This window comes from Pyxicephalus adspersus, chromosome 5 (genome assembly GCF_032062135.1).
Source record: "Pyxicephalus adspersus chromosome 5, UCB_Pads_2.0, whole genome shotgun sequence".
Lineage (NCBI taxonomy): Eukaryota > Metazoa > Chordata > Amphibia > Anura > Pyxicephalidae > Pyxicephalus > Pyxicephalus adspersus.
The window spans coordinates 98,351,243-98,365,571 of NC_092862.1; the positions used below are offsets into that span (position 1 = coordinate 98,351,243).

Genomic DNA, 14,329 nt, shown 5'->3' on the forward strand with positions numbered 1-14,329 from the left:
GTGCCCACCTTTCTCGTCCATGTCTTCTATCTCTCTGTTAATGTTGGTGAATCTTCACACCAAGTTTTTTAAACAGATTATTATTAATATTAATAATAATAATAATAATAATAATATTAATATTAATAATAATAATAATAATAATACAATTATTTATATAATGCCAACATATTACGCAGCACTCTAAATTAAAAAGGGTGATTGCCACCTTTATACTCCACCCTAGTCCTTTAATTATTGGACATATATGAGTTGGCCTGAGCTCGTAATGTTACTAATTCCACATAACTTTGTTTAATTTCCAGTTTGACAGAGTAATGTTCATATATGAATACAAAGCTAGTAATATTAAATATTAGGATGGGACTGCATTTTGCCCATGTATGGCAAAAATAACATTTTGTCCTAAATACCCTTAGTCAGTGGCACAATACTCTTTGTTCTTCACTAAGCTGATGCTTTGTTGTGCACATTTAGGGTTTAACTTATGGAGCCATATCTGCTTTTATTATAACAAGCCTAGCGCTTAGTGATTGGCCCAGAGCTGTCATGGAGTGACATGCTGCTGCATACCCAAGAGAACTGAGTATGGCAAGGAAGGAAGGAAGTAAAGGCATGAACTGTTGGTAAGGGGCAGAGATATATGTGAACAAGCAGGTAAATCTCTCTCTAGCAAAGAAAATTAATCACAAAGTTCCTGATTAAAGGTAGTAAGGGCTATTGGAAAATAAATTGCTTTTTAAAATTTCCAAAACATGGTAGAGAGCAGGACATATTGTTGATGACAGTTCCTTACAGGTGTTGCAGTTGGCTGAGCGACAGTTGTGGTTGTTTTTTTTTTTTTTTTTACATGTGTACCTATTGAGATGATATTAAAAATTAATGGTAATATACAGTATGCTGCTGTCAGTGTTACCACATGTTAATGCAGGTCAACATCTTCTAAAACAAGCAAGCACAATTATATAAAGCAGCATAGTATAAAAAAGAGAAAATTATTTGTCAGACACCTATTTAAAGAGTTTTGATTGCAAACTTTATGCATTTAATTTTTTTTGAAGATTACATGGTGAAAATAGTATGGAGGAATTGTAAAATGTGATTAAGGATGTCTCTCTTAATAAGATTTTTGGGGAACCCTTCAGGGAACACAGAGTTCTTTACAACATAGACATGTAATGAAACTAAACTCATAGAATCCTCCAAGTTTTGATTCATTCAAGATTTGCAAGATGTGAAATTAGACATTACTAAAAAAGGAATTAATGAAAAAAATATGTATATATGTGTATAACTATAAATACAAAGAAAGTTAAAAATATATGTGTGTGTGTGCATGCATATTATGTAAAGCTGTAAAAATGAATGTATTGATTTTCTTTATTCATTTACTGTATATATACATTTATTTTACAAAGACAATGTAAACATTTCCCCATGTTCCTTTAGGTTCCTGTTGATGATGGGAGTTCTGTTTTGTTGTGGAGCAGGGTTTTTCATAAGAAGGAGAATGTACCCTCCACTGCTTGTTGAAGAGCCAACATTTAATGTATCATACACAAGGCAAACACCTGGGCCTCCACCAGGTAAGCTTCTCGCGGTGTGGATTGGAAAGTGTAGCAAGTCAGATGCAGACCACCCTCATTTAATAGATGGAGTATGTCAAGCATTATCTAGCCATTTCCTCCACAGCCTGAAAGTCCCTTGTTGACCCTTCCATGCCTTGGATTTTTTAAAACCATTACCTCGGTTTACACTGAATCAGCAGGCTGAGTGATTTATTGTAGAACTGATCAGGGTGACTATAAAGTTGTAGGAAAAATACTCAATCTCTTAGAAGAAAATGCAGAGGAAACATTGGGGTCCAATAGAATTTTGGGTTTAGTCAAAATTCATATAACATTTGAGTACTCACCAAAGTTTTTTATCGGGTCCATTACATTTGTGACAGAATCCTTTGATGGAAACAAGATGTATATCATCCATAAACGCCATTATATAATAAATCTACAATGAGATGTACCTTTTGTAAGGTAGATAATTCATTTTCACAATAAATGCCACCATCTAAAATACAAACAAAAACAGGAACAGAGGACACCCCTGGATGCATATTATTGCCTAAATACTTTGTATTTTCTTTAGGATAGTTTACATTCATTCTAACTAAGGGATTGGTATACAAGGTAATGATGTTATCTATATATCCCTTTCCCTACCCAAACCTAAAGAAGAGCTCACGAAAATGGTCATGCCTCCCTGTCCTTTCAGCATCTACCCCTATTAAATATACCAGCAATTCCCATTTTACAATGTTTTTTTCATATTAGAAATACAAGGAATAAAAGATAGGGAGTTTTTTAGGCATCAATAATCTTACACAAGTATATTATCCAATAAACTGCAATAAAAACAATCAATCCATTTCACAATAGCGTCCAAAGAGCTATATCAATTAAAAACTCCAAATTACAAATGTGACATCCAATAAATTGCCATACATTTAGCATGATACATTCATATTACACCTCAAAAGCTCAACACGTTTCACGGAATATGACTGCTTCTTCAGGAGGATCATATATATGAGAGGGATTGTGCATTTAACAGTCACATAAAGTACAAATAAAAAACGTATCTGTCCCAACAACTGGTCAACAGATGGGGATGAAAGGGGTTTTGAGAGAGTCAGGAACTTGGATAGAAAGAATGTTTAAGAAATTTTTTAACAGGCAGCCAGGCTGGAACACTTTTGGTAGATTTCTTAATGGGTTTTTGTTAAACAATCATCCAAGATAACCAGAGAGCTAAATTGGCTTTCTATCCGGCTTCCTGACTTTTGGAACCCTTTCATTCCTATCTGTAGCTTTGGATAATGTTTTTGAGGTGTGGCATAAAAAATAAAGTATACCCATAGTAAATTCTTTTGTTTAATAATGTTCTATAAGAATTATAGCCAAAACGATGTTGTCTCCAGCTGCAAATTCCCCGTGGGAGCTTAGAATACCTAGCAATACATTTATTACTTTTTTTTAAAGAGGTTTTTAAATTTTTTAAGACGTTTTACCTTTTTTGTGTATATATTTATATCTATATTTATCAAGGTTATAGGCTTCTGATTCCCTCATTTTGTTCCATCCTTGTCATTTGTTGGGTGCAACAGTAGCTTGAATACCTCCCAAATAGGGAATATAAGATAGATAACATTAACCAGCCTTAACAAAGAAAAGAGGATATCTCATTGAGAAAGATCCTAGAAAACTCTGCACTAAAGGCATCTATGCCAAGTCCTGAATCTCATTAATCATTTCCTTTATGGTAAAAGGACATACTAGTTCCGACCTCTCTGTATCTTCCAAAGATGGTAATTGTACTTAAGCCAAAAATTCCGTAATCACTGATGAGTCTTGACTCTCAGTAAGCTTATATATGTTAAAGAATGTAAAGAATTCTTCTCAAATAACTGTTACTTCCTCTAATTTGTTAATAATTCCTCTTCTTGTTATATAATCCCCACATCCATTATTCCCCATAACCATGGGGAGAAGGATAACCAATACTTTTTTCCCTTGAATTTAATTTTAGAAGCTTCTGAAATAAACCTCCCAAGTTCTGCCCTGGCTAATTAGGTTTAGTGGCATATCATGTCCCTTTTTCCAACTTCTTTAGCTCTAGTTCATTTTTTAATTAGATTATTTTTAGATCAAACCTGCTTTGATAAAGTTATCTTATATCACACATTTCATAATTTCCCAGCAAAACACATTGCTAGTGGTGTTGTTCTACAATTTCTTTTTTTTATATCAGACACCAGTAATTCATCATTTATAATTTAATGATTTATTTGCCAACCACTAATATATTGGATTGTAGTATATCTTTAAGGGGCATAATCAATGCTGCATGATCTGAGATTGCTGAGGTCCAAATTTAAATCCCTATTACATTAGCTATAATTTCATGTGAACCAATACACTAGTGCAAATCCTGATCATTCGATTACAATGTGTTATCTTTATTCTGCAGATGATATGCTCTCTCACTAGAGTGGAGTGTTTGTAATAATTCTTTACTTATAGAGTTTGTATTATAAAATGTACCCCTTTTTTTCTCCCCATTTAAAATAAATGTCATACACTTTATTGATTTCATCCTTAAAATCTTAGCAATAAATATATTGATTGTACAATATGCAAAAAAAGTTTCCCACCATCTAAAACATTCATTCCCTCTCATTCAAACACTTGTTTTTTGAGGTTCACTCTCCGCTACAGTTATAATACAGTGTTATTTTTTAACCTTTCTTCTGCATAACAGTTTCCCCATATTCCAATATAACTCATGATTCTGAGAAACTGGGTAACAGCCCAAGTTTTATTTTGTAGATAATAGAGCTACATCCAAGTATATAACTACCCATTAGTCTTGATGGGTAAAGCCAAAGGGAATCCCCATTTATTTAAAATATGTTTTTTTGTGAGTACCCCATTATTGGCCTCAGTAGCCACCTTCTGGATATCGAATATTATTAAATATCTCCCAAAATGTCAATATTTTTACCTCTAATGTTTTGCTTTTTATTTGCTCTTTTTATAAAAATGAACCCCACCAATTTTATCCTCTGCTGGGACATTTTCAATTATTATACTTCTCCCTACTCTATCCACTCTATCAATGTCTATTGCTATTTGTCAACCAGTACATCTACAAGGATCTCCTATAGTCTTTTTTAAAAAATTTTTTTTTGCTTTTGTATCTGGCATTCCTTGATGTATAATGATGTTTCATCAGAAACAATTTTCCAAATCATCTAATTTTGAGGTTAGGTTTCTTTTTTTGTATAGCCTGTTTAATATTTTTTGGATTGCTGGATTTGTGACATAGATCTCATTAAAGTCTATGGAAGTTCATAGTTAACTTTTGATCTTGTTGACTAGCGTTTCTCTTTCAATGGGAATTATTGTACTGTTATGTAATTTAATAATTGATTCGTTCATTTTGTTAACCTTCAGAGATAAATATGCCTTTACAGCAATTTCTAGAGGCGTAGAGCTTGGTTCATATCACACCCAACAAATGACTGCACAAAAAGGTTAAATGGGCCAGAGATAAGAGTTTCAGTATAGCAACATACCAGTAGTTTTTTCATACATAGTACACAGGCATGGTTTACTGTTGTAAAGGATAATAAAAATGGTGAAAACATTTATTTAAAATAGGCAAATATGGTTTTTTTTTTTATATACAGTGGTACCTTGGTATAATTCCTAAATTCGTTCCAGATCCTTGGACTTATACCAAACAATTTTTTTCCCCAAAAGAAATAAAAAAATGAAAAAAAATCCAATAGTTAAAGGCATATTATTCATTGATTGGGTTGTAAAAAATAATTTAAACACTGCCTAATACTAAAATACATAAATACAAAAGGAATTAAATGGATCCTTACAAAAGGATGAAGTAAATGAAAATTTAACCTCACTTTACCTAAGCTGAGAAGAGTCGAGTGCCTACTAGGATAGTGCTGAGAAGGGAGGAGGAGGAGATGTTCTGTAATTCGCAGAGAGGTATAGCGCACTGATTGGTAGCAACTGGTGTACTGATGCTCGTGGGCAGTCCTGGCTTTGTCTCGATATAGGTAAAAAAGGGTAACGCATGGTGTTATGACTCATTTTGACCCATACAGGTTCTAGCACACGAGTCTTATTCCAAACAAAGGTTGTATACAAAGCAAAATGTTTCGTGTCCAAACAGGACTTATTTCAAGTTGGACTTAATCCAAAGCGGACTTATACCGAGGTACCACTGTATATTATAATACACGTTGCTTTAGCAAACTAAAGGGCCCATTTATAGAGCAGTGATTAGGCCTTATCAGCAGTATACCTGCTTTAAAAAAGATTGCAGTGCTTTATTAGTGTGCAAAGCAAGGGAAGCCCCATTCATTTTCTTGACATTGTGGGATGGAGGTGGTATGGAAGGGATCGATAACATGGCCTGTCTAAGTTACTAGCCTGGTTTCCCATTCAGTCACAGAATGTTGTCTGTGGCATTATGCAAGTTCCAGAGCACTTGCAGGCTCCACACCATAGCCTGAAGTTTATAAATGATAAAACACAGGCACATTGTGGTTTAAACATTGTAATGTACAACAAAGAAATCCATTAACGTAAATAACATTTAGTTACATTTTAAATCTATATTTAGATATATATAGTTGGTGTACAGGAATACACTTTTAGGTCAGTGTCCTAAATAGAATAGATCCTTTTAATCAAAGACTAATCTCATATTTTTTCTATTTCAGGACCTCAGCAGCCAGGAATGCCCTATTACTCAGATCCTGGAGGAAACCCAACTCCTGCTCCATCTTTTCACATGCAGCCGAACTCACCACAAGGTAACCCGGCATTTCCACCACCCCCTTCCTACTATAACACACCTCCACCACCCTACGAGCAAGTGGTGAAGTCTTGCAAATGAAGCAGTTTTGCACTTGATAATTTTTCTTAAAATGGACTTTTTACAACTGTTTTCACTTCACCACGAGAAGGACTATCCCTTGGCATGATACTTGCTCTGCTGGCATCAAAGCATCGTGTGCCTTGGCCAGGCCCAGGAATGGAACACATCTTTCTAGAAAATGGTTGCAGTATGACCAGTTCTCAACGGCTCATGTTACCTTCTCAGCACAAGCATGGGGTTTGAAGAATACATGCACTCCTCCATTGCTGAAAAGACATTTCTTTTTTTTTTCTTTTTTTTACATGTTCATGATATGTGATTCTTTCATTGTAACAATGTTGGTGGTGTGCAGTACATATCGTTGCCTATTATATCTGAGAGTTCAAGCAGATTATGCAGTATGTACATTTAATGGCATGTTCTTCATGGAAATCATATTGGATAACTTGTCGTTCTCATCCCAAGTACATAAAAAATAGAAAAATGAAAGTAAAATGTTGTATGAGGAGACACCTGTAACTCTAACATAGCATTTGAAAAGAAAACTATTATGTTTGAGACAGGTGTTGGGCTTTTTGCACAAATAAAAACTTCTGGCACATCATTGTTGGTTTAAATTATTTGACATTGTCCTGCTGTTGGTTTTATTATGGAGGACAGCTCAAGGAAGAACACATTGTTTAGTGATAAATACTTTATGCAATTAGTCATTTACATCTGGCTGATTTTTGTTTGCCACTGGCGCTAACTGATCTTTGTGCATTTGTGTGACCTGCAACAACTCCGAGCTTGTCAATGAACGGAAAAAGATGGTTCGCAGCCAGCCACCCTATGTAAAATTCACAGAAGCTAACTAATATACCCCAGTTTGGCTTTAATAAAATGCTATCAGTTAGGTAAAATGTATCTTTGTGTAAATCTGTTTTTTTAGTTTTGGTTAGAGTATGAAATGGTTAGAACCTGTGAAGTGTTTGCTGTCTGTGTACTACTTACGAGATTTACGCATCCGATCGTACTAGTGACAGAAAGTAAATAAATTGTTTTAACTCTTCCATACTCTATCTACAACTAAAAAATGGTATCACGTTTATTTAAAAAACAAACCCAATCACTAGAATCCTATAGGCTATAAAAATACTGCATACCGCATGCCTTTGCAAACTCATTTACCTTGTAAACATAACATTGAACATCATAAGTGAGCTGCATATAGCCTGTGTAGTAAGCAGAGTCCATCCAGAAACTAACCTCTTTTTAAATGATGCCTTGTTTTTTCTGGCTATAAGAGAATACCAATAATCAGACGACAGATGTCCATCCAGGCAACTGGCATTTAAGAACCAGGGCTGCAGTGCGAGTGTTCGAGCTTCTGGCAAGCTGCCATCTGCGAGGAGCCGCACCGGATCACTTGATCGTGGAGAGAGGTGTCAACCTGCCATAAATCTTCACATATAAAACTTCATATTATTAAAAATATGAAGACTAACAATATTTAAAAACTGTATTTTCACAATAAATAATAATATAATAAAAATATATATGTTCTAAAAAAAAGTAGATAACACGCAAAACTACAATTAAGATAATACAAGTCAATTAAACCTCTGGGACAGCAATTTGTCCAGTAAGGAAGTATATGATTATGGGATTATGAGTCAATCTACTTTGGTGCACATGAAAGCAACAACAGGTGGACAGGAAAGGCAACAGCAAGCCAACCCTCAAAGAAATGTTTTTACCCCTTATTCTTCCTGATTGATTTCTAATTCATGCATTTGTCATGCATTTTATGAATCTCAGTCTTGCATTTTGTTAGTACATTTGTCACTACTGGTATGGCATAGTAGCATGAGACTATATCTGCAGCCCACAGACTACACAGGCAGGTCCTCTAGGATGATACATCCATATGTGCTGTAACAAGAAGGATTGCTGTATCTCCGGGCACAAGAGTGTGAAGGAGATACCAGGACACATGCATTTACACAAGGAAGTCAATCAGCATCGTAGAAGGAAATCAACCCAGAAGGACCTGTATCTGTGTCTTTGTGGGGGGAGAAACAAGAGAAGCCCTGCCAGAACCCTACAAGATGACCTCCATTAGGCTACTCATCTGCATGTTTCCAAATAAAACTGTTGGGCCGACATCATATAGCTGAACCTGCACCTTTTGCTCTTTTCTTTGCTTATTACAAAATAGTTAAAGTATTAGTAATAACTACTTACCAAAATCAAAGTTGCATAAGTAAACAATGTCAAAATTATTTTGATATGCAAACTGGTTAAAAAGTTTCAGGTGCATATAAAACTTTCAAAATCTGGTAATGAAGATTGCCCCTTAATATAAAACAATAAAGCAGACAACTTCTCCCCTTGATCTGAACTTACAGACAGCTGTAAACACACAAACTTTAGAATGTTTACTTGTCTATGTTATCCATGGTTTTAAATTCAATAGCATCACCCACCTTCACCAAAAAGTCAACACTTTCATGTTAAATGTTCATCGCATCAAAATAATAAATTTATTGATGAAATTTTGTAAAATCGCACCATTAACTACAAGAGTTCTATGAATGGCAGTGGTAAAGTAGCTTTCTAAGATAGAAACGGGGCATTATCTAAGTCACCTTTTCCAGAAAGAGTGAAACAATATGTAAAAGTGATATATTAGCTTGTGATGAGAAACATACTGTACATTGTTTCTCAATGTATGTTTCTTTATTAAGATCTGCTATCATGCAGCTGGGTGAAAAGGTTCCCTTTAAATCAATTGAAGAAATAAACTGCACATGCCACACTGCAGTAAACTACCAACTTCACAGATTTATTACCCACAGAAGATTGTAGTTCACATGGGAATGCTGGAGTTGAATCTTTCTAGTACAAATTCATTCACATCTATATAACATGCAGCATTAATATATTCTTGCTGTCATCTGAAGTGTGATTTGTGTGTATACTGATAAAATAGAAATATGCTGAGCCAGCCTTGTTTGTCTGGTCTGGAAAATGACTCTGCTAAAGGAGAAACATGAAAAGTAACATCGTCACTGCTTGGATTATATTCTTGACAGTTTGTAAATAGAATCATTTCTCATTCTCAGTGGCAGTTGCAATAGAGAAACGAAAACTGAACTGAACACAAAGTTCTGCTAATTTTTTTTTAAATTTGATGATCCTACTTTAGTGGTGAAACCCATTAAGTCTGAGTCTTTCTGTTTTTAGGGCTTATAGGCAGTGGGGGACAGTCTATGCAGCTTTGATTGTAACACTGAAAATACCTAAATAAAATGCTTGGGGAATGCCTCAAAGCTGTATGCAGTGTTATGGAACAGAATGATTTATAGTCTCATTGATAGTATAAACTAGCAACATATACACTCCAACTTTAGAAGGTACACCTTGCTAGCAGTCATTGGGCCCCTCATTAGACTACACTATAACAGAATATCACACACTAGGTTTGAAACAACCCCAGTCTGGGATTTCACTATGAAAGGGAAACGCAACACCACTGACGTTCTTACAGTAAACTTTCTGAAAGCAATGTGATGTACTTATTTTGTTGTCAAACCCTTTTCATTTATGCAGTCATTTTATCTTGATGCAGAAAATGTGGTAATAAAGGTATTCAGTACAATACAAGCCACAGTATTCTTAGTGGTAGAGAAGAACAGTTTGTGTCAAAGATCGAGGAATTTCCATCTTTCCCAATTACCCAGGCCATAAACTGCGTAGGAATTCTTGGATCCTTAAGAACAACTACCACAGTGACTTGTGGCACATGCGCAGACCAAGTTTGCTTTCCATAACCAATAAGACCAAAAATTGATGGTCATCAGTTTAGACCATTTGTGGTGGACTGCCAAAGCCAACCTTTCTTCAGACCTCCAGACTCAGGTTCCTGAGCAGTGGACACCGTATCATTCTAAGCATCAATGGCACTGCACTGGGTCGGGGATGGAGCCATTTTTTTGGACGTGAGACTCAGGCCCATTGGAAGACACCAATTCAATTATACTCTAAATAGTTAGAACTTCAGTTTTTGTGGGAAACCTAGAGGACATTTAAATTCTTTTGAAGGGTCAGCAAGTGAAGATTTTATCGGAAAACCAAATTGCTCTTGCCAACAACAATTACTGCACTTCCTCAGGTAGCAATGCATATCTTTCAATGGGCCTTGAGGCATTTTCAGGCTCTGACAGCCTCTCATCTCCCAGAGGCAGGGAAACTTCAGGGGGAAAAATAAGGCAAGCATTGCTTGTAGTGCAATTAATAGCCTAGGAACATAAGGTATTTACAATGCAGCCTTAAATCTGGGCAAATTTCATAATATTCCTTATTCTACATTGAAACTCCTGTGGAAGATCATGTAAACAGCCAACTTAGCCATAATTATCCTGCCCAACTGGCTGAAAGGACAATGGTATATGATACTGCAGGGAATGGTGGCAGAACCCTATCAGAGGCTCTGCAGAAGACCTTGTTACTGCTTAGACTCTGTGCCTTGGCCCTTTGCAGGGCTCACACCTCCTCCGTCCAAGCTGTGAGCCCGCTAGTGGTCCTGTTTCTCCAAGCGTGACAGATGTCTTTCTTGTGATGTCTAAATTTTTCATTAGCAGCCTTACCCATGTTTTTTTGTTTCCCTCCAATTTATTGCTAGTTACATGTTATCATATGCAGCCATGAGGTGATCCACAAATACCTGATATTTGATCCTTGCTACTTAACCAAACTGGCATATCTAAAATATAATTTCCTTCCTGAATGTTCTGTCACTGGGTATTTACAAAACACCTATAGATATCTGATGGACTTTTAGGATCTAGGTAGTAACAATGTTCAGGGTCAGAATTTTAAAGTGAAGGGATGTGTAGAAAAGTTTTATATGAGCAATCAAGAAACACCAAATATGTTTGCAGTTTTTTCCTTTAATATAATAAAAAACAACCAGTGATATGCCATTTTCTGAAGAGCATAAAGCTTTTTCACATACCTGAAGTGCAACTAGGAAAGATGCAGTTGGCATAATAATTGTACAAAATATCCAAGCTGTCTGGTTGATATCAATAGCATGAATAAGCAACATCTCCTGTTCAATGATAACCTTGATGCTCCATCTTTCAGCACATGATTTAACTTTGACTTTGCTTTACTTTTTTTCCTAAGCTATGACTCTAGCTTTGACTTCTTTTAAAAAGCTAAACTTAAAATAGTGCATTCCCAGATGAGCTGACATTTTCTTATTAGCTTTACAGAACTGTTTACTGATTTGGGAAAGCTGGTGTAGTAACATAATCTGATACAGTAACTGAACCTGCTGATGACTCTAGGGTGAGTAAACTAAGCTAATCCAAAACTACAGTATGCCCATTATTGCATTCCTTAGTAATATTTTCTCTGACATTGAGTAGATGAACCGAGAAGACCATGCATCAATGCTCAAAAAGCTTTCCATCATGGTTTTGTAGGAAAATTAGCCATAATTCACAGTATGACATCTAGCGAGGCCAGCTTGTTCTCACTATATTGCAAACCTGAACCCTGATTTGGTAGTACACCTGGACTAATAGTATGATGTCAGATCAGAGGCACGAATATACCAACCTAAGATATGACAAAAGAAGATTAGTGGTGTGTAAACGTTTTTAATATTCTCTAAATTATTTTTTTTAAATTATTAACATGTTGGTTGTGTTGTATAGGATTTACATGGATAAGGTATAATAAAGCTTTAAAGCCAAATGGAGCTTTCAGTTTAATAAAGCTATATGGATTTTAGGTGTTTTAAAACAAAATCAGCCACAGTCCAAGAAGAAATGCTGTCCTATGCCACCATGAGGCAAAGGATTCCTGCTCTGTCTAGAAGCAATGGAAAAGTTCTGACATGCCTCCTGCTTATTCTGAACTATAGGTCTAAGCAGGGGGTATGCCCTACATCTGCTGAGGCATCACTGCTTCTACACAGGGAGGCTCATTCTCTGCTGCATGTTGGTGTGAAATAGCATTTCTGTAGCTGCTTTCTAAAGAAAAGATTTTTGCTCGTTATGTGTCTGCAATGTAACTAGCAGTTTTAAATTTAAAGTTCAAGTGGGCTTTAAATTGGTCAAAAATTTAGGCAGTTCAAACTGAGTATATAATGAAAGAATGCAAAAGTACTTTCAGTAAAACACTGCAGGCCAAAACATTTATTAGGAGAAAAGATGAAGGGCTTTTTCATATGAAGTATTACAACATGCTAAGTACAGCGCATCTCATTGCATGTGTGTTGTATGGGGATGAGACTATACAAGACTAACTCCTTAGCCTACGTCTAATATTCACATTTATCACATCTTTGGAACGTTTTTTGATGTCTCAAACCCCTCTGAAGATGCGAATATGGTTAAAGATATATCAGGCATCATGACCCATTTTTCTGTTATTCTAAAGGATCATATATTTCTCCTAATTGCATATATCATAACTGTACTTTTTGAATGTGACAGTGGAACTCCATATAGAACCCCAACTGTAATGAGTTCAAACACATATTCAATACTATATAGTAATGTTATTCAATAGGCGTTGTCAAAATACTTGTGCTGCATTGCAGTTTGGTATAATGTAGTGTATGGTAGCTGTTGTGAAGTGTCAAAAGGCCCATTAGGGTCAATTAAACTGCAAAGAAAACTTAAATTTGTGAGGTGATATCGTGTCTTGGAAGCCCTGGGTAGCAAGAAACATCACCAAATAAAATGATTAAATGTGTCAGGGCACATAAGAAATTTAAGGCTTTTATGATAATTCCAATTAGCTTACCTATAACCAGATGATGTATGCCACCTGTAGGTATTGCCCAGGCATAAACTTTCTTGCACAAAGGATAATATATCCTACCTTAATAAAGATTTCTTTTTATACTACATTCCGTCTGAGATTTTGATGGTGGACATGAACTAGTTGTTTCATGATTGCAATATGATTTTAGGATTAGAGTTATTATGTATATTAAGGAATAACACGGTCTGTCAAACTACCCTCTTTTCAGACAATTTTAAGGAGCTTGTGATAGCCAAGTTATCTTACCACAAAAGAAAAACTAAAGACTGCTAGATGTCAGACATTTTACTTTGAGTTTTATGTAGACCTCTGGGAAAAGTTGCTTAGCTAATAACACAAGCAGGAAATTAGGTCTGGGGTATTCTGTACACAGTGTCTAAATGGTCCCAATGTTTCCATGGTTGCAAGGAAAAAATATTCCAATTTTTAGAAACCATAACTGGGTGCAGATAGGTAAAATGTAATTTTTAATACGAATATATAAAAAAAACAGCTTGTTATAAATTAATTTAGGCCTCCCACCATCTTATCGATTAGAATTACTATGGTAACAGATAGATAGTATGGCGACATACAGGACTAGAGTAGGCCTTCAATTTGCCTACCTATGGTTTGCAAAGGCAGGCCAAATAAATAAGCTTAATAACTGCCACCCTCGCCAGGAGATTGAATCACCTTCTCTGCACTCTCCTGCCACTTTGCTTGGCTAACGGAAGTAAAGAAGGGAAGCCTAAAGTTCAGGTTGAATTAGGGGTGAAGAGTCATCCTTTCATTCATGTGACAGTGTTTGATATCTGAGCAATTGATTAACAGGTATCAGCATTGTTATGTGGTAGGAAAGGAGTCACGCTCCCAATAATTGGAAGGTTTGGGTATTTCTTTGTGTTTTCAAAACAGATCGCTGTGCAGTATAGCAAATAGGAGTATGAGCAGCTGAAAGAGACATCATTTAAATGAACCAATTGTTTTACCTTGCGTTGTCAAAGCACGTTCACCACAAACATGACACTTTTAAAACACACAAAAACCCTTATAAAAA

The 14,329-nt window shown here is 35.7% G+C and overlaps 1 protein-coding gene across 1 annotated transcript in view; it reads left to right on the forward strand.

Moving 5' to 3' along the window:
- VOPP1 (VOPP1 WW domain binding protein) overlaps positions 1-7,069 on the forward strand; it is a 61,073-nt gene extending 54,004 nt beyond the window's left edge. Inside the window, exons 4-5 of the mRNA XM_072412246.1 lie at positions 1,450-1,586; positions 6,308-7,069. Coding sequence (XP_072268347.1) covers positions 1,450-1,586; positions 6,308-6,483 — 313 coding nt within the window. The 3' untranslated portion in view covers positions 6,484-7,069. The remainder of the gene's footprint in view (positions 1-1,449; positions 1,587-6,307) is intronic.
- Positions 7,070-14,329: the final 7,260 nt, after the last annotated feature.